Source organism: Melospiza georgiana, chromosome 13 (assembly GCF_028018845.1).
Source record: "Melospiza georgiana isolate bMelGeo1 chromosome 13, bMelGeo1.pri, whole genome shotgun sequence".
NCBI lineage: Eukaryota > Metazoa > Chordata > Aves > Passeriformes > Passerellidae > Melospiza > Melospiza georgiana.
In genome coordinates, this window is record NC_080442.1 from 18,180,394 (window position 1) to 18,204,840 (window position 24,447).

Genomic DNA, 24,447 nt, shown 5'->3' on the forward strand with positions numbered 1-24,447 from the left:
TGACCTTGGTGTTTTAATTTTGCTTATCTTTTTTGATCCTTTCAGTGTCTTTGACCTGAAATGCCTGGTTACAGAATAACTAAACATTCAGGGTTGGAGATTTTTTTTCTTTCCATGTACAAAAGCAGAGTTCAAATACAGCAGGAATGCCAACTTTTTTTTTCTTTTTGTGAAACAATCAGATAGTTGCTGTCATTCTGAAAAAATTTATATCAAAATAAATCTTCAGTTAAAATTCACGAACATTGCGTTGAAGGCATAATAATGAATAACAGCCATGATGTGTTTGAAATGTGCTGTCACAGCAGAGCCAAGGATGAATTACGTGGGAGCAAGTGTACTGGAAGGAATTTAAGTCCACTTCAAAAACTCACTGCAAATGAAACTTTAATCACTTTGTGCATATGTCTGGCAAAAGCTCAGCATGGAGTTACAGCATTTCCAGGAGCGTTAACTACAGCCAGAAGTGAGAATCCATCTCTGGGCTTAAGTCCTGGAGGAACAGCAGGTGAAACTCTATAGACAGTGTCAATGACATGTCCAGTGCCTGGATCTGATACCTGGAAATCAACGCTGAGCAGCAGCTGGATTCTGGGTTCAAACTCACATCTTTTGGGCAATCCAGGCATACACGTACATCCCTGGCCTTTCTGAAGTGCTGGTGACAAATCCAGGGCTTCACTCAGGACCTCAGAGAACTGGTATTTGTGGTCACCACACAGGACATCTCCTTCCAGCCTTTCTTCCAGCAATCTCCCTCGCTGCCTCTGGAAACCATGAGTATTTTTCAGCATCTGAGATATCACAAGGTCAAATTTTTCACCATCTGAGATAAGGCCTGAAATTACACTCTGTGCTGAACAGCACTCCTCATGTTTGGAGCCTGACAGCCATGAATGTCTGTAATCATTTAGTTATTGTGCAATGACGAATTGTTCCCTGTTTGTGATAAATCAGGCTGTTCACCTTCCCTTCTTTCCAAGCCACTTTCCAACATGAACCAAGCTGGGAGCTTTAATCTCTTCTCAAGCACAAGCCATTCCTTCATCCTCGCTGGCCTCTTGTTTATATTTTATTTTAACTATAACCTTTCATTTATGCACTAAGATGAGGTGACCAGAGTTGACGTGTACTGCCTTTGACTAAACTAAGTATGTTCATGGAACTTCCCGGTTAACAGAGAATTGCAAGGTTTTTTGAGCATTTGATTTTTCCATACTGATTAGGAAATTACCTCAGTATTTGGTAGCATATTCTCCTTTTCTCAGGGTACAGGAATGTAAGCACCCCAGTTAGGATGGCCTGACTCTTTTTTTTTTTTTAACTTGCAACAGCAATTTTTCATTCTTTTCTCCTTATTACCACGGGAGACAATGGCATCTTCAATGTCTGAGAGAAGAAAACCCTAACGATGGGCAAACAGACATGAAAAAGGGAAGGAACACATACAACACTGCTTAGTGCAGTACAAAATTTCACTTTTTTAATGGATCCTTCCCTCATGTATCCGACATAAAATTCTGCCATCAATTTTCCAAATAATTTACATATTTCCCCAGGCATATAGGACATTTACAGATTCTCACACTCCATGCTGCAGAAATTCCTAGTGTCAAAGATTGTAGGACAGACTGTGATTTAGATAAGCAGGGAATTTGTGTATGTGATTTACATTAAAAGCTACGCAAATAATCCATCTTCCCATGGGGGGAAAGAATGTACTTAGCAGAATGATAAAATATTTTCATACTAACGTTATGGGAGGAGACAGTTCTTTAAGTGGTGATTCTGACCCCATAGTTTACAAGAAAACATTCTCTGAGTTACTGTCACTGTTAAAATGAAGCTGTCCGTGGAGTCAGAAACTGAACTCTGTTTTTCAAATGCTGTCAGAGCCAGATCAGTGGCTTTGGGGTCAACACCCCTTCCAGTCCCTGACGTTTTTCTGCATTATCTTTGCACTGAGGCAGCATGGACAATTCCTGGTCAGGGTTAAGGGGGCACGGGTGACACCACTCAGGATCATCGACACTGTGAGGCTGGAGCTGTCAGGGCAGCCCTGACGGCTTCCACCACCCCACACCAAGATCAGGGAATTGTTAGGGTTGGAAGGGATCTCTGGAGATCACCCAGTCCAACCTCCTTCCAAGGGAGGGTCATGCGGAGCATGGACACAGCTGGACTGTGTTTGGAACTCCACACCCTCTCTGGATTATTGGGGTGTCCTGCGCAGGGCTATAGGTTGCACTCTATGATACTTCTGAGTCCCTTCCAACTCAGGTTCGCTGATAATTCTGTGATTTTATGATTATGGCGGCGCCGCCGCAGCGCTGAGAGCGGCCCCGCCGCGGGGCGGGTCCCGTTGCGTCATCGGCGCGCGCGGCGGGAGCCCCGCGATGCGGGCCCGGCTGCTGCGCGCCTGCCGCGAGGGCGTGAGGGCGGCGGGGCCGCCATGGCGGGTCCTGTTCTTCGGCACCGACCGCTTCGCCGTGACCACCCTGCGAGCCCTGCGGGCCGCCGGGTACCGCCCGGGCACGGGGGAGAGGGCTCTGAGGGAGACAGGGAGGGGAGGGAGGGGCAGAGGGGACACGGGAAACGGGGACGTGAGGGAGGAGCCTGAGGGGGGAGATGGACCCTGAGGGGCGCGGAGCCTGAGGGGACACGCCAGGGGCTGGGGAGGGTGAGAGACGGGTGGGCACCGAGGGATGGGAGATTAGGGCTGGTGATGAGGCTCAGAGGTTATTGAGGGATGAGGTGGAGTCGCGCGGGAGGGACCGTGGGTTAGGCAGGGAGGATGGCAGAGAAGGGAGGGGGAGGGAACCTGAGCGTGGGACAGGGACCGGAATAATGGAGTGAGGGAATTGGCACAGGGGCACAGCGAGGGGTGGAGGTGACCCAGCCCTCGCCTCAGTCTGCCTGCACGACGCCTTCAACACCTTGTTCCACCCCAGGGAGCCCAGCGAGGACTCGCTCGTGTCCCGGCTGGAGGTGGTGACCCTGCCCTCCCGCCTGGCCCGGGACCTGCCCGTCAGGCGCTGTGCCAGGGAGCTCCAGCTGCCTGTGCACGAGTGGCCGCACACGGGACCCGCGGGGCATTTTGATGTGGGTGTGGTGGCATCTTTTGGACGTCTTCTAAGCGAGGAGCTCATTCTGCAGTTCCCATAGTAAGTGTGTGGACAGGACATCTGTCACTGCTTCGTTAGTGAAGCTACACTCTCGTTTTGAGGCACCATCTGTGACTTGCAGTAGGTGAGGTCAGCTTCCCTGAGTTCATATGCTTAGCCTGAGCCTTATTGCTGTCATGGTGAAATTCAGCGTTCTTTGACACATGGGTGTAAATTTATGATTATTCCTCACATCTCTTTCTGTGTTCGCTGAGAAACTGAAGTTTATATAGTGTGAATTTTCCTTCAGGTGCATATTTAAGCCAGTAACATATGAGAACATAGGAGCTGATAGTAGTTCACTGTAATATACGTTGCACTCCACCTACGTATGTTTCAGGTACCATTCCTGTTCTAACCTGTGAATATTTCATTCCAGTGGGGTGCTGAATGTCCATCCCAGCTGTCTCCCACGATGGCGTGGTCCTGCACCCATAGTCCACACAGTGCTTCATGGTGATAAGGTGACTGGGGTGACAATTATGGAAATAAGACCAAAAAGGTGGGTTTGGTGTCCTTTGCAGATAACTCACTGTTGCTGTTGCCTCTCAGGGCTTTAAATAATCACTACAGAAGTCATCATTTAGCTCATTCTACATAATCACAGTTTATTTTAATGTATGTAATTAAGGTTTTAAACACTTAAAAATGTTCATCTAGCTATATGACATTTGCCACAATTACAGTATTTGTATCAGTGTGCAATTTGCACTTCAGGGCTGTTCTCTAATTCTTAGCATTATCACAGGGAACAGACAGAGAGCAGTCACACAGCTTTATCAATAGGCTTGGTATGACAGGACAGAAAATATCTGGTTTTTAGATTTCAAAGTCCCCTGTAGCATCCATGTAAGTGGACAGAAGACAAGAAATTACTTATCTAGGCATGAGGAAGATTATATGTTTTATTTTCAGCCCAAGCTCTAGCTGAAAAGGCTTGTGAAAATACATTACTTGGTTACCTTTTCTTTCTGAGATGCTTGTCTAATAATAGATCTCAGGAAAGTGTGGAGCAAGTTTCTTCTTAAGTATTTCAGATTGTTTCTTCTTAGATCTCATGTTCTGAACTGTAAATTGTGTGTTCATATCAGTCTCAGCTTGCTGAGGAAAATCTTGCTGCCAAGATTGGTATTCTCTTCCTTGTGTTGTCTTGTGAACCAAACATTTAATAATGTGAAATGACATCTGAGAAATAGTTTTAGAGGGGATAAAAAAGGATAATTAGCAACTAATGTATTGAATGCAGAGTTTTGAACTGCTAATTAAGCTTCAGCTTCTCCAGTAAGGTTGTGTGTTTTCTACCTTGCAGGTTTGATGTAGGTCCAATTATTAAGCAAGAAGAGGTCGCTGTTCCTCCCCGCTGCACGGCACAGGAGCTGGAAGGGATGTTGGCAGAGATGGGGGCAAACATGGTAAAGTCCTGCCAGCTGTGTCACTTCTGACTGGTACTTTTGCTTTTAATGTGTGCCAACAGAATTCTTACTAATCTTGTTCTGAGCTGGCTTCAAGTTGAGGAGGAGGATGATGTGAAACTTGGTGTTTGTGAGCACTTTGCTGAGAGGAGAGCTCAGTGGTCTGTGGTCAGGTGTCAGTGTCAGTCCTGTCTGTTGCTGTTGTGTTTCAGTTCAGTGAAGAACCCAAATGCTGTCTGTGGAAACAGTGCAGGTTCTTTAAATTAATATCTGCTTTTTTATTTGAATAGTCAGCTTTTGTTCTCTTCTGGAATTAATATCAGAGAAGAGATCATCCATAAAAAAATAATTGCGTTTTTTCATTGTTATTCAGTGGGAAGGATGTCTTTACTGTCTCTGAATATGCATGTCTTTACATTTTCTGAATATACTGAGCCAATTTTCTAAAAGCTCACAGGACAGTTTCACTGTTAAAAGATTAAGTTTTACTTTGTTTATTATTGATTAAACTTAGCTTGACTAATACTCTGTACAAAATTTAATTTTACAGCTGTTAGCAGTTTTGAAGAACTTGCCCGAAAGTTTAAAAAATAAAAAAGAGCAGCCAAAAGAAGGAGTAACATTTGGTAGGTACACATTGTTTTTAATGTGACTTGTTCATTTTTTCCTTGATCAGCAGGAAAATTGAAGTTTTCTGCCATGCTGGGTTGTATTTTTTTTAGGTTCATTTCTCAGTATGCTCTCTTCACTGCCTTCACTGGCTTAAAAATGTCATACAGGAGAAAAATGCTTCAGAATTCTTGAGAGTTACTGCATTATTTTTTTTTCCAGTTACTTGTATAATATCAAAATCACTATTGATGTCACAAGATCTGAGTTTGTTATTCTTCATTGTTGTAATGCAGACAGAAGGGTTTGAAGTGTACTTATAAGCATGGTATAAGTTTGCAGTGCAATGGGTAAATAAAGAGAACAACTGAGAATAAAAAATAATCCAAATTGAGGTGTTTACAAAATATTTTCTCCAGTTTTTGCCTGAGCTGCCTTGGCTGGATGGTAGATCCACTATTGGTCAGGAAAAACTGAGGTTTAAAATAGGATAAAGTAGTACAGCTGTTTGCTAAAAGATACAAAGCAAATTAAGAAGTCTTCTAATTTCTGTTTTCCCCACAGCTCCTAAAATCTCTATAGCGAAGAGTTGTATAAAATGGGAAGAGCAAAGAGCTGCACAAATAATTCAGCTGCATCGTGCAATAGGGAGTATGGTGAGACTGGATTTTTTGCAGCCCTTTTCTGTCCTATAGCATGGCTGAGTTTGGTGTAGATATTTTAACTAATCACTATACCCCAATTTTAGTTATTTTGGCCTGTTTTTGAAAGTCCTGGTAGCCTGTCATTAGAAGTGAAATTAATGTGCAGGAGAATTTTCATGGACTTGATCCCAAGTGTGAAATCAGCTCAAAAATTTTACATTGTTTCCTTAGCTCTGAGATTTTCCCTGATGTATTTGAGGAGGTTTGGAATGCTGCAGTGAGAGCTCTGCATGGCAGTAAACATGCAGACAGCCACAGTGAAGAGCTAAAGTCATTGTTGTAGCTCATTGCTTAACTCATTTCTGCATAGGCTAATGGTTTGAGTTGAGGTGGGGTAAGGAAAACTGAGTCTGATAAGGAAAATCTCCTATCTAGACATACAGCTAAATTTTCCCTTAATGTTATTACCACAGGTATTTTCCCTGAGGAAAAAATAGCCTGGAAATGTGAAAACATTCTGAATGTGTAATTTGTTTCTGTTTCCAGTTTCCTTTGCAGACACTCTGGAAGGGTACTGCCATTAAACTCCTGGATTTTGTTGAAGTGGATAATATCCCTGGTTTTTCTGGTATTTACTCTTAAATTATTAAAATTTTAAAACCATTTTCTTTAAGAATCTGAGTGCCATGTGGGCCAAGGTGTGTGACTGATCAGGGCTTAGTGAGTGTTCATGGATCAGATATGGAGTAGTGCCAGAGAATGACTGTTCTGATTGTTTCTGTTCATTTGGTTATAATAAAACACAGAATACAATAAAATATTTTTCAGCAAAATAGTGACTCAAGATGGTTATCAAGCTTCAAAGGAACAGAAGTGGTTCAAATATTTTCTGTACTTTTTGGCATAAAAATGCAGGATGATCTTTCTTTGCTTTTAGATCAAATACAAAATGACTGTGAAGTTGTTCCTGGTTCAGTGTTGTTCCATAAAATGTCCCAAACATTGATAGCTCGCTGCAAGGTAGGCTTTCCCTATTTGTTTTATATTCACTGCCCTAAAGATGAGGGTTTTAGTATTTGTGTGGTGCATAACTTTTGTCTTAATTATCCATTGTTAGTCTCTGTACTAGTTTAGGTCAGGACCAGATGTTTTATTTGACACCTTAAACTTTTAATTTCCATGAACAGGCTTTGCACATTTGCAAGCAAGAATTGGACTTGTTAGCCTGTTAACATTGAATAAAATGTATTCTGTGAGCCAGCCTATGGGAGCTAAAGATAGCTTTAAACGTGGAAGAAGCTTACTGCTTTTTTTGTTTGTTTTTGTTTTTAGGAAGGCTGGGTTGGAATCAAAACAGTTGTTTTAAAGAAGAAGCTTACAGCAGTTGACTTCTACAATGGATATATGCACTCTTGGTTCCAGCAGAATCCAAGAACAGTTCATGGGGAATGCAGATTTCAAACACTCAAACTTAACACGGCAAAAAAGACTCTGAAAGAGAGGGGAATATTGGCACAGGATATAAAGCAATAAATGTATTTTTTAATGTCTGTAAGTTAATATGAAATATTTCAAAGCCCAACTATAACATTCAACTTATTTAGGGTATTTCTTCCCATAGTGTTTGATCTTATTGTCATCTACATGTTTTCATGGTGGGTTCCTGAAGATACTACTTCTCTTTTCCCGTTAAGGAAGAGAATCTCCATGAGTGCTGTAGATACTGAATAAATCCCTGTTTCCACTGTTGAGAAATAAATTTATTTTTATACAGTATTTTCAGGGGGTTTTTTTGAGGACTTCGGTATAATTTTCTTCAGGTGTAAGTTTTGGACAATTACTTTAATCTGGAAATACTAAAATCCAGTGAGCTTTTTTAATGCTCACTGGGACTTAGACTGTAGTTTGATATTCTTGTGGATCCTAAATTCACTTTGTATCCTTGCATTGAGGTGAATAACTTAGCTGGGAACATAAGAGAATCTTTCCCTGTTCATCACAATTTTCTTCCCTCCCCTCCCTTTCTGTTTTCATATCCTGAGATACATCCTATTTAATATTTTTGTGCCCTCCATCCAGAAAATTTATGTTCTGCTATTTCACTTTCTGGTGGGAGAGGTTTTTACCTGATGAGGAGTTAATCTAATCCAAGATTTTCCTCAATCTGTCTTTGCTTAATGGCATATACAAGGAGTATTTCATGTCAAGAACCCCAAAACTTGTGATTCTTGCACTTTCTTGTCTTAGAAGAGGTAATACAGCACTGAGCATAAAAGCAGAGCAAAGACTGGCTGTATCTTAGGAGCTGTTCTAATATTTGCTAACTTTTTCCTGCTTTTTCTGAGTTCTACTGAAGTAAAAGCAAAAAGTCTAGAAAAATGTCATATCACAAGGATTAAATGTTTCTGAAGAAGCATCTGTTAAAGCAGCTGCTGCTGTATTTTTCTTCTACTGCCATTAGATCATCAATTAATTGCCTCTGACAGGTTTTCCAAAACACATGGTCCTCCAAGAAATCCAAGCGTATGAATCAGAGTCAAAAACTGGAAACAACAGCAAGGTGGAAGTCAGGCTCCTGTAGAGAATTCCTGTTGTTCCTGACCGCAGACTCTGCAGTTTGTGCTGCAGAAATTCTAAACCTGGCAAGTTTGCTTCCAAGAAAATTATGTATTTTTGTGTTTTGCTCCCTGCTACCTTTTGCAAGTGCAAGTTGTGGAGTCACTTTGTTTTTATTCTGTTCAGATCAGTCTGGAAATGTTAGTAATTGCATTATGCCACTAGAAGGGTGGGTGGGTCACTGAGTTTTCTATGGGTTTGTGGGGATAGTGGGTGGTTTGGAGAGTTTTCTGGGGCTTGCTAGCTCACTGTATGGCAAAACCCCACCACCACAATTTGGAGATAATTTTAAGCACTAATGATTAAGAATTTTGGACTTAAGTGTTACTTGACTGGGACTCAACAATTTCAGTGTTTCAGGATCCAACTTTTCAGATGTTTCAGCTCCTTGGGCACTGGAAAATTAGTTCTTGTTCATTATAACCTGAACAAAATGAACAGCGAGGCATGACTCCCACAGAAAGAATACAGTGACAAAAGTTCAGGCAGAATAGTCCAGGTTAAAGTCTTTTAGATAACCAAAGTGTTAAATCAATAGCTGCTTCCTGGCAGTGACACCAGGAAAATTCTTTTAACTCCTTTGTGCATCTCTCATCCTCAGTTTTAGGTCACGTCCGGTGTGAGACCTATTGCTGGCAGACAATAATCTGGCTCTCACTAAAGCATAAAGCAACAGCAAGAGTTGGCCTGTGTTTTGGGAAGTTTGAGGTGGCATGTGCCCAGAATCCCTGTAGATGGAGCTCGCTGCATCCCTTTTGGGTGAAAACCAAGGACAGCTGGACAGAAGATGGTGAAAATCTGGTACAGAACGCCTTCAGTTAGTTGTTTAATAGTGAATAATGTCTAAACCATATTTCAGCCAGGATCCCATGTACTTGTAATTTAATCTTTTGATCTGTGCAGAGTTTGCTATAAGGCTTCTTTTGCTTTCTGTGTGAGAGGTTATAAAAGATAAGGCCATTCTGAGTTGTTTAATAGCTAATGTCCTAGCTCTGAATATACACAGCTTTACCAAGTCATTTTATGGAGCAAAAGAAGGTAAGATTAATTTATTTTTTTATGGAGAAAGTCTTCGGCATGCTATTTTTGGCATGGTAGAGAAGTTTTAAATGGAACTGGTGTTCCCCAGGCAGCTGTTAGCCAAAATGTCTCTTTGGAAACTTTGCTTTCACCTGGCTCTGCAGGGATTTAACTCAGTAAGTAATGAAAATCTGATTATTTTTGCAGAACAGACAGAACAAAAATAGGGCATTCACTGATGAGGTGTGGAATAGCATGTCAGGGTTGACTCTGGAGCACAGACACAGTGATTCGATCCCCAGTACCACTGATGGGGTTGAGTACAGCTACCCTGGCTATTGGAATGGGATCTTAGGAAAATAAAACAGCTGTCCCCCTCTCAGAGGAGAGAGGGAAAGCAACAGAGGTATTGACAGACCCAATGTCCACTATGGCTCAGTTTAACATCACTGGGACCAAATTACTGGCAGAACTGCAAAATATTTGGGCACCAGAAGGGCTCTGGTGTTGGATAGGGATGATTTCATCATGGATTTCAAATAAATGTTAGTAGAGGGAGTGATATTTCCTAGGATGCTGGTGACTCACGGTTAGATGCATCTGTTTCATGTTCTGCAACCTTACTACTCCCCCTGCTTCCTAGGAAACCTCTTTATTCCTGTTTTCTGAATACATTACAAATAAATAAAAAGTATAAGTGACTAATCAGAGAAGTACTTGAGCCTTTTTATAAAGTTGTTTGCAAAATCCCCCAATAATTTGCTGGTTGAGGCCAGACAAGAATCTCTCTCCTTTTGTTTATCCTATCTGCTAGTGTCCTGATGGCTTCTGGGAAGCAATAGTTTCCTTCAAAAACAGGAGGGATAGGTCACTGGATTTATCTCTGGATTGGAAACTAAGTGACCTTAATGGGAGATGCTTTGCCATTAGCCACAAACCTGCTGGTGTTGAGGAGCCAGGTCTTCTTCAGCCTGTTCCTCAAGGTTGGTGGTCCAAAGGCTAAGGCCAAGGGAGGAGCTGAGTCCCAGCCTTGCTGCATTCCTCCAGCTGATGCTCTCTGAAATGTGGGAGTGTGCATTTGGTTGCATGCTGCAGGAAGGACACAGCCATTCACTGACCATAAACACAAGCTGGAGGAGTCAGAACTGACACTGAACTGTAGCATAAAATTTGTGTGAGTAGCAGATGCCAGGACCCTGCAGTAGCTTTGCTCCTATATAAACTTTTCTTAATGTATTTAGGATGGTGGCTCATCAGTAACAGTGAAGTGTTAGCACTGAGTGGTGGTTATGTCATGGTTGTTTTCTGTTGGTAGTGCTTAAGCACCCGTGATGGAAACCTCTGTCTTGCTCTGTGTCCAGCACAGTCTGCCAGAAGCCTCCTGGGAGAGCTCAGGGACTCAGTGAGTGCACAGATTAGTTTGTTCCTCCAAGTCAGTGCTAAGCTGCAGAGGGGGACAGTTTGGGGAAACTTGGAGAGCTTCTGGCTGTTCCAGGCTGTAGGGCCGTGACTGTTTCAGTGCTGTTAAACACACTTTTCTCCCCAGAAGGAAAAGCCCTGTAGTCTGCTGTGTTTGACTGGCAAGCCCACATGCAGCACAGGGATCAGATCCTCAGCCTGCTTTCATCCATTTATCTCCTGGGTTTGTCTGTAGAAGCCATTTGTGTTACTTCACTTTCAAAGTGATGAAACAAAGTTTGGGATTTGGCTGTCTGTCTGCAGAGGAGGAGGGGAGCAGAGGGAAGAGACATTTCCCTGCACAAGCCAAGAGCTCTGTGGGAAGGTCCAAGCTAATGCTCCCCACTGGCTGCCTTGGCTCCAGCTCCTGCCAAGCCCTTGCAGCAGACTAGACACAAAAGAAAACACACTGAGTCTAAATTCATTGGTATGAAGAGGATGTGCCAGAGTATTCCACAGCTCTTCCTTTTTTACTTTTCTTTGATAACTGTCAATTTGCATAAAAAGGTGAATTATTAAGGTTTTTTTTTTAACCTGTTAAAGCATAATTCAGCCTGTCCTGTGTTGGACCTGAGAACAAGCTTGCTAAACACTGTCGGAAGATTCCTGATGCCCTTGATGGGAGTGGGTATGGCAGCATAGGCCTCGAACTGGCTTCATATCCATAGGAGGGGATTAGGTAGGAATGGGAAATTCATGTTGGAGCATATGTTTGAATTCCAGTTTGCATCCAATTGCACTGCCCACCTTTTTATGATCTCTCTTGGTGGGAGTTTTGGTGTCAGAGACTTGCTGGTTTTGTCTGCACCCCAAAATTTATTGCCAGTGTTTGTCTGTAAACACAAGGTGTCTTCCATGCTGTGAGGTCCTTGATTTCACTCTAGGAAGGGTAGGGGTGGAAAGGACAATTTAATAGGTCACTTGGAGAGGGATCACTGACCCCTTCTGTGGCCAGCTGTACCTTCAGCTAAGAGCAGCTTCTTCCCAGCTCCTTATGCTCACTGCTGCTGAGTGTGGAGGGAAGCCCATCTTCTCCCTATCTGCACCCAGCACTGCTCTATATTGCCTGGTTTCCTGTCATCCTTAAAGCACAAATTCCCAGCCTTCCTTTCCCTCTATCTTGTGCCACTCCTTAATTCATCCCTGCCCAGACCTGCTGCTCTGATTCTCCCAGAACCATTGCTGCCTCTCCACTTGTTAAGCTGGGGAGAGATTCCTTGACTGCAGCATGCCATGGGCAAACCCTGGAGCTGCAGGAGAACCAGGCATGCACAAAACCCCTCACACATATCCAGGATCCGTCTCATAAAGTTGTGACCTGTTTGTGAACAGAAAGATGAAATCCTGCAGGTTATTCTTCGCTCAGCTCTACATGTGGTTTATTTACTTGGGCATTTCAAACACAAAAGTGACACACGTTGTCAAAGTTACAAAATTACTTTTTTTATTAACCTACCCTATCAAAGAGCATAGATTTTCTTGTCAAACAATGCAAGAAGCAAGAGAAAACTTATCTGTATCTATGTGGAGCCTACAAATCCAAATGGCTTCTCTGTGCTATTGAGCGTGTGAGTTCTTAGAAATGCAGCTGCCAGTAGTTTAGCTTGAATACAGTCATTCTAAAACAAGCTAGAAATAAATAAAATACTTACATTTCAAGTACGAAACCTTGCAGTTGAATTCAGTATGAGGAAATCAGTTTATTCCTTTTCATGTTACCAACTACTGTACAGGTACTTGGGCTGGCAAAGTCTGCAGATGCAGAACAGAAGAACGTTTTATGTACATGACTTAATTGAATCATATGTTTAGTCTTCTCTTTAGGCTATCATGTGAAGCTGTTTAATGTCAGGCAGAAAGAAGATTTTTATGGATGCATTTAATAAGACACAAACTCACTACCTCTGCTGGCCCCCAATTCTCGCCTTACGTCTTTTCTTGTTGGTGGGGGAAAAAAAATGGCACCTTAATTATGTCTCATAAATAATGGCACCTACCAGCCTTCAATTACGTTATTTAGCAGGTTGATGTTACTTTCAAATCATATTTAATTGAACATGAGTGACTTTACCAATGCTCCTATTCAGCTCTAGTAGGTGGGACGTTGACCCGTCATCGGGATCCTGGCTTGGTTGTTACGGCGGCTTGCCGGTGGCCTCTGGTACACAGGGCTTTGCCCTGGCAGAACCAGGATGGACTGCTGGCCTGAGTCCCTCGGAGACTGCTGGCTCCAGTCCCTCGGAGACTGCCGGCCCGAGTCCCTCGGAGACTGCCAGCCCAAGTCCCCCAAAGACTGCTGGCCTGAGTCCCTCGGAGACTGCCGGCCCGGGTCCCTTGGAGACTGCCGGCCCGGGTCCCTTGGAGACTGCCGGCCCGGGTCCCTCGGAGACTGCCGGCCCGGGTCCCTTGGAGACTGCTGGCCCAAGTTCCTCTGAGACTGGAAGATGCTTTGCTCTGTCGTGCTCCTCTCTGAACAGGTGAAAGTCAACCCAATGCCGACATCGCTCTTCATGATTCTGGATGTGCCATCAGATGTGCCATCAAAACACCTGCCCAGGGCGATTTCCTTGGCGATCCTCGGGTCTTGATCAGTGACTGTGTAGATGCCGTAGTTGTGTCCCAGCGGGTCAAGAGGTGCCAGCATTGTGTACTCGCTGGTGTCGTTGTTGGTGGCCATGGGGAGGTGGTTCACCAGGTACTCGTGGAGCATGCTGTTGACGCTCACTCGGCGGCAGTTGCCTTGTGGGATCACTTTGACGAGCGTGCGGTCCACGCGGTCCTGGTCGAAGAGCATTCCGCTGCACTTGAACTCCAGGCAGGCTGCCGACACGTCCCGCTGCTGGGGGTCGCGGATGCTGCGCACATCCCGGATGCCGTACAGCTGGCCGATGGTGCGTGGGTGTGTCCCACCCATGTTACGAGATCTTACATTCACTTCTTGGGGTCCGTTTATTTTTACTTTAATGTAGCAGGCTCTAAATTCCATGGGCTTGGGCCACCATGCCAGGTAGTCATCAGTCCAGCTCATGAGGTCATCTTCATTGAAGGGAACAGTATTGAAGTCATACCGGTCTCCTTCTATCCTATAAAACCTGAAGTGAGCAGCACTATGTGGAGCTTCCTCGCATTCACTGAGGTTTTCATAGGCATAAATAGGGCCATTGTTCTCTTCTGGGGAATTAGGGCTTGGCTTGGCCATGTTAATGCTGAATGCTGTTTTCTTGATGTTGGGGTCCTCATGGTCTGTCCTCCTGTAGTTAAGCTTGTTGAGGTATGGCTGTGGGACCCCAATAGCAGCAGGGTTGAGTTTGGGAGCAGAGGGCACAGCTTCGAGCTCTTCACCCCCCAGGCTTGCCAAGATGTAAGCTCCGTAGGCTTCGGGGTTTTGCTCATCGCAGAAGGCAGGCACACAGGCGCCATTGGGACCAGTGACTACGCTGTCGAAACGGCCCCATGCTCTGGGGTTGGAGGAGAACCCTGGTTCTGGCTCCAAGTTTATAATAGAAATCACAACCCCTTGGATCTGCTCACTTTGCAGAAATCGCTCACTTCTGTAGGCTCGTACTTTGACGTAGCACCGTCTGCTCTCAGGGACATCCAGGTTAAAAAGACGCCTCTCTTTGATCTCCATGTTCCCAACCAAAAAGGTTCTCTCCTCCCTTTTGCGCCGTGTGCTTTTCTCAAGGTTGAAGTCCCCTTCTTCCTCCCATAACCCTGTCTCTGGGTTCAGGGACCAAAGCTTCATCTCTTGCACATGCTCTGGCATCTTGACCTGAGCAGCATCCAAATGAACCTTCACCTTTTCTGCATTGAGGGACTCAGTGCCCCGTTCATCTGTGAAGTCCACAGAAAACATGCCGTACGTGCGGAGTGGAAATACGTCTCCTTCCTCATCTACAAAGTTCAGGTCACTTTGTGTCACAGGGGCTGTAGAGACGTTTCTTGGGTCCAGAAATGTCACACTGGCTTTCACTTTGCCACTGTAGACCTCTCCATTTTTCCTATAAAATGCGTTGGGAGGAATTTCTAATTCAGCAATTGGATCATCTTCTTCCATTTCCCCTAAAGAAATCACATTGGTTTCGGTGGATTCCAGTGTAACAGGGGCTTTCTTTCTCAGTAGCTTGATCTCATGAAATACAGCACCTCCATTTTCCTTGAAGGGCAGAACTTTTGTTGTGTTCACAAACTTCTGCAGCCGGTCCACAAAAGTTAGAACCAGTCTCTCCATATCTGCTGGGACGTGGATGGAGAAGGTTCCCTTGTAGCCAGTCATACTCACTCTCTTGTTCCCCATGTAGATGTGGCCAAACCTCAGTGGCTCACCATTATCTGCTGCTGTGGCTCGGCCTCGAACCATTATTTTGGTCTCGGTGCATATTTTACAACCGCATTCGACGATGACTTTAGTGGGAAGCGTGTAGCCATCGCAGGAGATGTCCCTGGTTTCCATCTTGGATACCCCACAGCAGTAGGAGACATTGTCCTTACACCGAAGTCCCTTATCCAGCTTCCCCACACAGGTCTTTGCTGGGCACTTGCCCACGTCGTAATAGAAGGAGTTTGTTGCTTTTTGGAAGCAATCGTGAGGAAGTCGGATGAGGTGGCTTTGGGGTTGGGAGTCACAGGCTGCCTCTTGTCTTCCTGTTGAATAGGATTTCTTAATGAGCAGCATGAAGTAATTGTACAGTTATCACTATGTTGTCTGAAACCTCAGAGCTAAACATTGCTTCTAAAGGCAGTGAGGTTTTTGCAGGATTTTGGTTAACTGGTTAACTCATTTCAGTGAAGCAAGTAGCTCAACTTTAGCTGTAGGACCCTGATTAAGAGCTGTTTGCAGAATCCTCCCTGCTCCTGCTTATCAACTTTCGTTATCCTCAGCTATATGCTCTGCTGCTGCCTGGCTTTTTGACTATGGCAAGACTAGAATATATCCCAAGACTTTAAAAACAACCCTAAACAAGCAGAAATGTTCCCATGTCAGGCAGCAAGTACAATGAGAAATCTCCTGACAGGAGCAGGTTCAGGTTGATAGGCCACCTGCAAGCCAGAGCTCTGGTTTGTAGGGAGCGTCTGGTTCATAACCAGCTCACTAAAGCTTGTCTGCAAACAGATGAATGACATAAACCTTAAGAATTTTTCCTGTGGCTTTTCTTTACCAGATGTATAACAGTTTCTGGTTCCTGCACACCAACACCTCCCCAGCTGCTTGGAGAACACCAGGCACATTTTCTCTTACCTATGACAGCCAGCTTGGCAACTTGGGACTTTGCTGACCCCCCGGCACTGCTGGCCTTGCAGAAATACTCTCCTGACTGTTCTCTCTTCAGGTTCTTCAAAATCAGGTTGTTTTTATATTTGTACAATGAGGGATCCAGCAGTGAGCCATTGTGGTACCTGCCAGGAACAGTTAAGGGACAGAGACTGACCATCTGGCTGGAGCACAGCAATGGCCTAATCCTGCATCCTACTATGTGGATTTTGCCAGATTTCCTGCCTCAGTTTCCCTGAGGTTTTAGTTCAGCTAGGTGGCATCACCTAAAAATTTCCCCCCTACTTTTGGCAGTACTGTGATTGCTGGACAGCCAGCAGGGAGGCAGAGCTGCCAGTTGTGTCTGATGAGGTTTTTAAACTCTTTGTGTATTTTTCCAGTGAATCCATCAGCAGATGAAATTGCTGTGCCATCTTAAGGAAGAGGATCACTTGCAGCCATCAGTTCTCAGTGCATTTAACTGTTTTATAACTTAACCCCCAATTTATGGAGATTGTAAGGAGCTAAAACTGGCATCCATGGGATAGCTAAGACTTCTGGCAGATCAAATTCAAGCTCCTCACCAGAGGTAGCGGTCGGGAGCTGGGCTCCCTCGGGCGTCGCAGCAGAGTGACACACTCTGTCCCACTCTCCTGGCTTTGTCCTCAGGGCTCCTGAAAACATAGGGTTTGCCTGCAGGAGAAGGAAAATGCCATCTCATTACTCTTCCTCTCATAAAACCACAGTGTATTTCTGGTGCCTGGGTAAAGCTTCCTGCCTCCCCCCTCTTTGGGGCTACCTGATCGGTGCAGCTGCACTTGCATCGCCAGGTTTCTCCGGTTGCTCTCGGGCACGGTGACAGTCGCTGTTGCATATTTGGCTTTCTTTATTTTAAGGGTGTTTTTGCCATCAGGACAAACCCCTGGGATCCTAAACATGCCTCTGTTATCAGCCGTTGTCAACAGCTTGAGTTTCTTGGCTTGCAGGTAGACCCGGGCATCGGCAGCAGGTGACCCATCCTCGAGAGACACCTTCCCATGCAGCGTGGCATCCTCACACATGCAAGTGTCACAGTCAGCGTTGACATGGCCCATGGGGCAGGTGATGTTGCAGGCTGGACGAGAAGCAGACAGGTCAAAAAATAGCCCCAAGTCCCCACAACACTCACAGCATGTTCTTGCATCTGCTTTTCATTTAGATGCAATAAGGCAAGTACTGCATAAGGAGTAAATTGTATCCAAAACATATTTTTCCTGATTACCCACAGCTGTGCATTAGAAAGGCAGGGACGATGTCATTTTGAACCTGACAATTAGTAGAAAGCAGCCACGTGGATATAATTACAGCTAGGAACTGTTATTTACCTTCCCCAAAGGGCTGAATTTCAGGGGAATTTGAATCCAGATCAGCATGTGAGCTCTTAGCTCAACCCTGGCAAGATTACAAATTCAATGTCATAAACTTTCTAGGTTTCTGTTACCAGTGTATGCTCAGAAGTTGTGATTTTGGTCTATCCCAAAAGCTGTCTTCCCTTATTCAATGGTATCCTGGCTTGGGCAGAATGTGGGATAATTGCCAAGTGAGCATTACCCAATAGGTTTAACATTTGGGCTCACAAGTATTATACTAGTCTCATTTACCTATAGTGATTAATCCTAAACAATAATCTGTCTTTTCTCAAGGCTCAGGTCATTACTTTTACAATCACAGAGCATCCCTGTAAGGAACTATCTGATATTTCAAAGATGAAAATAAATGTAAGAAATCAGGGAAAACCTGAAACAACTTTTCTGCACAAAACGTATTTTCAGAATTTTTTCAGAATTATTTGGTTAAAAGGAGATTATAAGAATAATATAATTAATTACAAGCCTCTTCAGCAGGGACTATGGCAATTTGATATTCCTGAATCATCTCTTTCCTGGAGGTTTTATGGAGATAGCTAGCTGCAGTCACTGACTCTACCTTGAGTGCTGCTGTTATAAAAAGATTAATGGGATTTTTTTTCTATATCCCCAACATATTGTGAATCCCTGTTATCTTTCTGTTTGGCTATAAAGTCACCCTGCTCTGCTCTTTGCACTGTCCAGCCCTGCTTGGAAATCACTAAATTCTGTCAGAGGAGAGAAAGATGGTAAAATGACAGCAAAGGGAGTTCAGCACCTGGGCAGTGGTGAGACCATGACATCCTCCCCTGCCCATGAGTGAGTTTAGAGGAGCACCTGAGCAAACATGTCCAATGCAGAGCCGCCCTTCCTCAGTTGCTTCATTACAGTGCACGCCCCAGAGAGGCTCAGCCAGGCAGGATCTGGTGCGCTTCTGCACCCCGGTTTGGCCACACTTGGCTGAGCACTCGCTCCATTTCGACCATGGAGACAAAAACCTTTTTGAATCTTGCACCAGTGGACCTTGAATAACATCAGTGGTGTGTTACTGAGAGGCACATTACACACAGAGCTGCCCAAAAATGGGCAGTTGGCTTTTAGCAGCTTCTACAGAGCTCAGACTATACATTTGGATATTACATACCACATGGATTAAACAAACTCAGAGCATGTTCAGGGAGCTGGGAATTAAAGCATGTTCAGGGAGCTGGGAATTAAAGCATGAGAAGGCGTCTGAAGGCTTCTGGCTTAATTCCCCACAGGCTTCCAAATTCAGGATGATTAAGATAAACCCAGGGGAAGCAAAGTGCAGGCAGCTCATGCTTAGTGTTGAATAACTTTGGCTTAAGGAAATCAAACACACATTCTCATTTAAATGTTGTTTGGGGGACAGCACTTGTCTGTTTCAAATGTGGTTAAATGTTTAAATAGAAGGTTAAATGATTAAATAGTTACAAAAAAAAGGATAAAATTGTTGGTATGATCATGTTGAATGTCTTTAACCAAATTTCAACATATGTTTTCTATAGGGGCAACGTGTGTCCTATTGTGAGCACCACTTTTACTGAGTGCAAACCAGAAGCTTAAGATGCTACCGAGCAGGCTGAACATGTCAGGAGGCAGCTGATTGGTAAAACAGAAAATTTGCAAAACACATTGGGAGTTTAATATGAGGTTATATTTTTAAAGGAATTTTTTTAAACAGGCTACTAGATGTTATTAATTTAAGCTACTTTGAATGGATGAGATCCACTCCAAGTCTGTGGTTTGGGCTTTTTTAAAAATGACAGTGTTCTAATAATGTTTATGAGGATGCATTAGTGACTAAAGTTTCTAAAAATGCAGTTTCTTGGAGACGTGTGCTATGTCATCTCCCATACCTATTCTTCCACACAGTTTGTAATAGAGCAGGTTGATTTGTTTCCTAGAAAGGCAGACAGGCACAGGGCTGGACTGTTCAAATTGTGAATGGGTGTTTGAAAACAATCCTGGCTTATAATAGCAGGTGGGTGGAAAAGACCCTTTAAATGAGAGCAGATATGGGAGCGTATTGTCTGGGAGTACTTAAATGGGCAGGGTTTTAATCTGTTGGCACATCAGCATCTCTGTCTAGTTCAGCATCCCAAGTAGTGGGATCCATGACTTATTTAGCAATTTGAGGCATGCAGGAGGAGGTGGGCTTGGGGACGAGATCACATCCTGTGGATGAATGCCTATTTGTGCTTGCCCCAAGCAAAAACTGAATGTGCAACAGATTAAAGCGGGATCTCAGCAAGATCCTAAGCTTGTTTGGGATCAGCTGCTTTAATCTGCAGGGCTGCTGATGATAGGAAATGAGCAGGGGAATCCCGGGCATTATCTAAGTAGCGTTTTGACAGCAGAAAAAGCAGAACATGGAGGATGAGGGAGAAGCTGAGGGATGGAGCATTGGTGGGGGTGTGGGAAGGGACAGGGCTGGCCCGTGGCACCAGCCAGCAGGAACGTACTGCGTCTGACGTAGGTGAAGGTGGGCTCTCCCCGGCGAGAGCTGCTCCTCGTACCTGTGGGCAGAGGGGAGATTCAGGCAGGATTTCCTAGCCAGGGAGCCAGCCCCAGTATCACTGCCTTGTGCCATCCACCTTCAGGGGAAAACTATTTTGCCAGTGGGCTTCAAAAATATACCTCTCAGCAAGTGGAAGGGGCCTCTCAGTGTTCATAGTTTTGGTGCTTTGATTCTTCCCAGTGACTAAGAGAGCTGCTGGGAGTTAGGCAAACTGCTGGGAAAATCCCCAAATCCTTCAGCATGACCAGCATGGCCAGCCCTTTAAATTTCAGCCTGCTGAAATTTAAATTCTTAGTTCTGGACAGTAAAGATGAGAGGTTGGGGCATCTCCCAGGGATTAATGAGCAGAGTGGGCTCTGCAGGTTAATTAATGCCCCACAGGCTTTAATTCTGAAGGAATGGTGTCACAAACCGCCCAGTGTGTGGGGAGAGGCTGGGCAGGGTAGGGGCAGGTCAGAGCATGTGCTGGCCCATCCCTGGGCTCCTCTCACCCTCCCAGCCTGCGCGTGCCTCCCGCAGGAGCTGGGGCTGTGGTCACACGTTGACCTTCCCTTTTCCAGGAGAGGAGCCAACAGCATGTGTCAGTGATAGCCAAAAGCCTACAGGAGGTCGTGGATGATTAACATTTATTCCATTGCCTAAATCATAGAATCATAGAATGATTCTACCCCTAAATGTCGTCTTCTACTCAAATAATACTGGCTAGTTGTAAATTGTTGGGAAAATTGTCCAGTGAGGAAAATCCACCCAAGGTGGGAATTAACTTACTCTCCAAGCTGAGCATTACCAGCGGGCTGAAGGTTCTCTGTCCTATCTGGATCCTGCTGAGGGCTGGTTTCAGAATCCTTTGTCCTAAGGGTCAATAAATGAAAGAATAAATTAGATTCAAGGAATTGGACATCCTTAGGCTCAATATTACAGCTTTCCCATTGGACTGTGGCTGGTTGGAGCTCCTGTAGGATGCAGTGCAGCAGATACCAAGACAGGGACATAATGGATATGTCCCACAGCATCACTGCAGCTCAGATATGATACAAATGTTCTATTTCCCTTATCACCCAGAAAAACTTTTTTGTACTTCCTGTGTTGGAGCAGCTCAGATCAACTGATCTTTTTATAGCTGGAGAGATAAAATATGTCCCTCCTGTCCACGTGCAAAAAAAAATTAATCCAAAGTGGATAATGTTGGTTGTTTTTATGGGACAAGGGCTGGTTTCTGAACTTGCTGGCCGCCTGCATGCCTGAGGTGAGGGGAGCTGATGGCCATGGCTGGTTCCTGGGGTGCTTGCTGGGAATTGGGAAGCTAAGCCCCAGCACCAGCTCTCCCCTGTGCCCAGCTCTGCCCCTGTGCTCCTCTGGGTGCAGACTGGACACTATGGGATCTCAGAGACAGCAGGCAGGGGTGATCCTAGCATGATCAGTGGGCCGGGGAGCTCATCCCTGGCCAACCAGAGGCTCACTGAGTTGCAGACAGGCTTTGCTCAAGCCCTGGGGCTGGATGGGAGCCAGTGCTTGTGTGGAAGTTGTCTGGCCGGGCAAACGCCGCAGTGACCCAGGGCAGCGCCCAGCATCGATGTCGGGCTGCGGCTGCTGCCTCAGCGGCTGCCAGCAGACGTGCCTGCACTGGCGTGGGCAGGGGACAGAGCAGTGGCCAGAATGGAAATGTTTAACCTTCACCTAAAACAGATGTGGCTCCCCAGAGGAGGAGGAGGATCCAGCCTTTCATGGTGACCATCGCTGTCTCCAGAGGTGACCAGGGGATTCCTGGAGTTTCCGCAGCCGTCCCACGCTTTCCCCACTCCTGCAGAGACAAGCCCAACTGTGTCAAACTGCTGCTTTTGGGGAGCTTCTCCCAGGCTGAACCACCCCAAAACGTGCCACAGGGGCACTTATACCCTCTGTTCACCCACCCCCAGCAGCTCTTCATTTACCTCCCCAGTGGGAAGAAGCAGGGGCTCCACATCTGTGCTTGCATCCCCCCTGCTTCTCACCATCACATCTGAGCCCAAATCTATTTTGCAGAGCACTGCTTTGTAACAGCATCTCTTTAACATGCCTAGGAACAGCTTAAATACTTCTGCAGGGATCTCTCACTGCCCATGCAGCTCTGGAGGCCCCCCAGCACCCAGATCTGCTCCCCACAGGAGCAGGGACAGCCCCATGCCTCCATCCCTCTGCCTGCAAACTGGGCATAGTGTGAGGATAGCATCTTATCCCAGTACATCCCAGAGTGTGAGGAGAGGGAAGGCTCCTGAGCACCTCTGAAAGCAGAAAAACCCATGCACAAGCCAAGTCTTTTCTGCAAATGTAGCAAGAAGCTCAATATTTTCCTTTTCCCACAGGCACAGATGTGGGACAGGCTTTGTGTCACTCTTCACCAGCTCAGCCACTTCAGATTTTGTTTTCAGTGAGTCCCTTTGCCCTAGAGCATCAGGTATTTGGGTATTTAATTTCTGAAAGTACCTGTGAAGCTGGTGTTATCCCTAGTGACACCAGCTGGAATTCCAGGTGCTTTATTTTATGCACCTAAAATTAATGAACTGGGAGGAGGGGAAAATATTGCCCCAGCCGTTTGGTGCCTCAGTTTACCCATAAAATGGGGCTGACAAAGAGCAGTCACTGGTGAGAACACTTATTTGTAAGTGGTACTAACCATCCCCTCTGGGACCAGGGAATGTGGGACTAGGAAATACTTTGATTATGGCTCAGCAAATCCCAGTCAAGCAAAAATAACAAGCAACACATGAGCGGTGTTTTGTGGGCTTACGGTGGGGTCGTGAACTCGCAGCCAGACAATAACCAGGAAAAAATTAATCCTGTTTCCCACTTGGCAACTATTTTTGGAGCTGACTGTAACTTGTTCAGCACTGGGTTTGGGATTGGGATACATTCCTCTGTACCCAGACACACAATGCTGAAAAAGGGGGGTTCAAGCGGCCGGGTTTTGGCGGAGGGAGGTTTGAGCTGTGTCCCCTGTCTGGCTGTGCGAGCCAGTGTGGGACACGGCCGCGGGAGATGAAACAGCCCCACGTGAGCAGAGCCCCCAGCGCCCCGCTCCAGCCGTCCCGTAACCCTTCCCCAAGCCCGTTAGCTGGGATGAGGAAGGGAGAAGCGGGACGCAGGGAACTGCATCCCCATCCATGTTTTTCAGCCTCTGTGCCGTCATCTGCCCAGTAATTAATTTCCACCTCACCTTCAATCACAGCTACTCTTAATTACGTCGCCTTAACACAAAAGAATTCTATAACCACTATCTGCCATAGAAGGGAAAACAGCAGGATTGGTTTTTTTTTTCTCTTACCTAAAAAGCCATAAAAACCCCACTTAAGGAGAGTCCCGTCTTCTCGCCACAGAGCCGCCAGCCGAGCTGAGATCCGCGGGCGAGACGAGGGCTTGTCAGCTGCGTGTGCAGGGATTTGCAGCCGGCTGGGAAGAAGAGAGAGCTGCGCCTTCCCGACACGTCCCCTGCGCCGAGCGGAGCCGGGCTGTGTGCGAGCCGCCCGCCGCCGAGGCAGCCAGGGCGCTTATATAGCCCGGCGTGCAGCTCCGGGGATGGCAGCGAGCCACCGGCCGCGAGCACAAACAGATCGGACGCGCGAGGAAACCGCAGCCTGAATAATCCCTTAATAAGGTGATGGTAAACACAAACCTGTGGCGGTGCCACGGCGTGGCGGCTGCTGCTGGTGGTGGCACAGGGCACCGTGTGGGTACCACGTCCTGGTGTGGGCACCGCATCCCAGCACAGCACCGTCACTGTTAGGGGTTCACCCGGGGGCTGGATCTGAAATAGATGCTGCTGAGTGTTGAAAGGGGAGATACAGTGAACAGACAATGAGTTTTGGGGATGCTTTTTGGCTTTACCTGGTCTGGGACAAACGGCGTGCCCACCCAGCAGTGGGCACATGGATTTGCCCCATTTTGCAGGTGTGGACTCAGCTGGGCACCATTCCCTGCACTGCCTGCCCACCTCTGCCCCTGTGCTGGCTCTGGCAGGGATCAGATGAGGATGCTGTGGGGATGTGAGGATGTGGGACAAAGCCAGTGGGATTGGTTTGAACACCCAGGGTAGCACAGAGCTGCAGAGGCAGGACCATCCTTGTAAATAAATGTGACTGCATCTCAAGCCATGGGGAGATCTAGCAATGACCCCTAACCAGAGTTTCCTGCTTGCCCCAGTCTGGCTTCAGCCTTCCAGGCTTTTCCTCCCTCTGCAGCTGCATTTTTCTCATGTAACTTGTAGCAAGTGTCTGTGGACACAGGGCTCCTGGGTGTTGACAAAGCACGTGGCCTTGTGCAAGTGACTGCCACCCATGCATGCAGCCCTGGAGCCACTGGACTGCAGATGG

At 45.8% G+C, this 24,447-nt stretch overlaps 2 protein-coding genes across 4 annotated transcripts; one reads left to right on the forward strand and one right to left on the reverse strand.

Annotated features, from left to right (window-relative positions):
• The first annotated feature begins 2,391 nt into the window (after positions 1–2,391).
• MTFMT (mitochondrial methionyl-tRNA formyltransferase) lies at positions 2,392–17,189 on the forward strand. 3 transcript variants are annotated; one of them, XR_009115209.1, is made up of 11 exons: positions 2,392–2,521; positions 2,952–3,164; positions 3,544–3,666; positions 4,474–4,576; positions 5,127–5,202; positions 5,750–5,841; positions 6,376–6,457; positions 6,767–6,849; positions 7,162–7,380; positions 8,316–9,246; positions 17,161–17,189. XR_009115209.1 is itself a non-coding variant. In XM_058033710.1 (10 exons), exons 1-9 carry the CDS (start codon positions 2,397–2,399, stop codon positions 7,360–7,362), a joined length of 1,098 nt encoding a protein of 365 aa, XP_057889693.1. In that variant the 5' UTR covers positions 2,392–2,396; the 3' UTR covers positions 7,363–7,380; positions 8,316–10,159. The 3 variants fall into 3 exon arrangements, 2 of the variants coding, with proteins under 2 accessions (XP_057889693.1, XP_057889691.1); XM_058033710.1 differs by lacking the exon at positions 17,161–17,189 and having other exon boundaries at positions 8,316–10,159; XM_058033708.1 differs by lacking the exons at positions 8,316–9,246; positions 17,161–17,189 and having other exon boundaries at positions 7,162–7,602.
• Positions 12,345–23,480, reverse strand: CILP (cartilage intermediate layer protein). Its single transcript, XM_058033703.1, has 9 exons — positions 23,403–23,480; positions 21,779–21,902; positions 20,870–20,953; positions 20,046–20,099; positions 18,397–18,582; positions 16,974–17,288; positions 16,759–16,867; positions 16,163–16,320; positions 12,345–15,567 (listed from the first exon to the last, which is right to left on the reverse strand). Exons 2-9 carry the CDS (start codon positions 21,834–21,836, stop codon positions 13,013–13,015), a joined length of 3,519 nt encoding a protein of 1,172 aa, XP_057889686.1. The 5' UTR covers positions 21,837–21,902; positions 23,403–23,480; the 3' UTR covers positions 12,345–13,012.
• Between the last annotated feature and the right edge of the window lie 967 nt (positions 23,481–24,447).

What these genes read in the sequence shown, in the direction of transcription:
- MTFMT (XM_058033710.1), top strand. Translation starts at nt 2,397, where the DNA reads ATGCGGGCCCGGCTGCTGCGCGCCTGCCGCGAGGGCGTGAGGGCGGCG. An exon ending in AAAAGAAGGAGTAACATTTG is followed by an intron (nt 5,203 to 5,749) that starts GTAGGTACACAT and finishes TTTTCCCCACAG; the next exon opens with CTCCTAAAATCTCTATAGCG. An exon ending in ATCGTGCAATAGGGAGTATG is followed by an intron (nt 5,842 to 6,375) that starts GTGAGACTGGAT and finishes TTCTGTTTCCAG; the next exon opens with TTTCCTTTGCAGACACTCTG.
- CILP (XM_058033703.1), bottom strand. Translation starts at nt 21,836, where the DNA reads ATGGTCACCATGAAAGGCTGGATCCTCCTCCTCCTCTGGGGAGCCACA. An exon ending in CATTGGACATGTTTGCTCAG is followed by an intron (nt 17,289 to 18,396) that starts GTGCTCCTCTAA and finishes CTTCTCGTCCAG; the next exon opens with CCTGCAACATCACCTGCCCC. An exon ending in AGTGCAGCTGCACCGATCAG is followed by an intron (nt 16,868 to 16,973) that starts GTAGCCCCAAAG and finishes CTTCTCCTGCAG; the next exon opens with GCAAACCCTATGTTTTCAGG.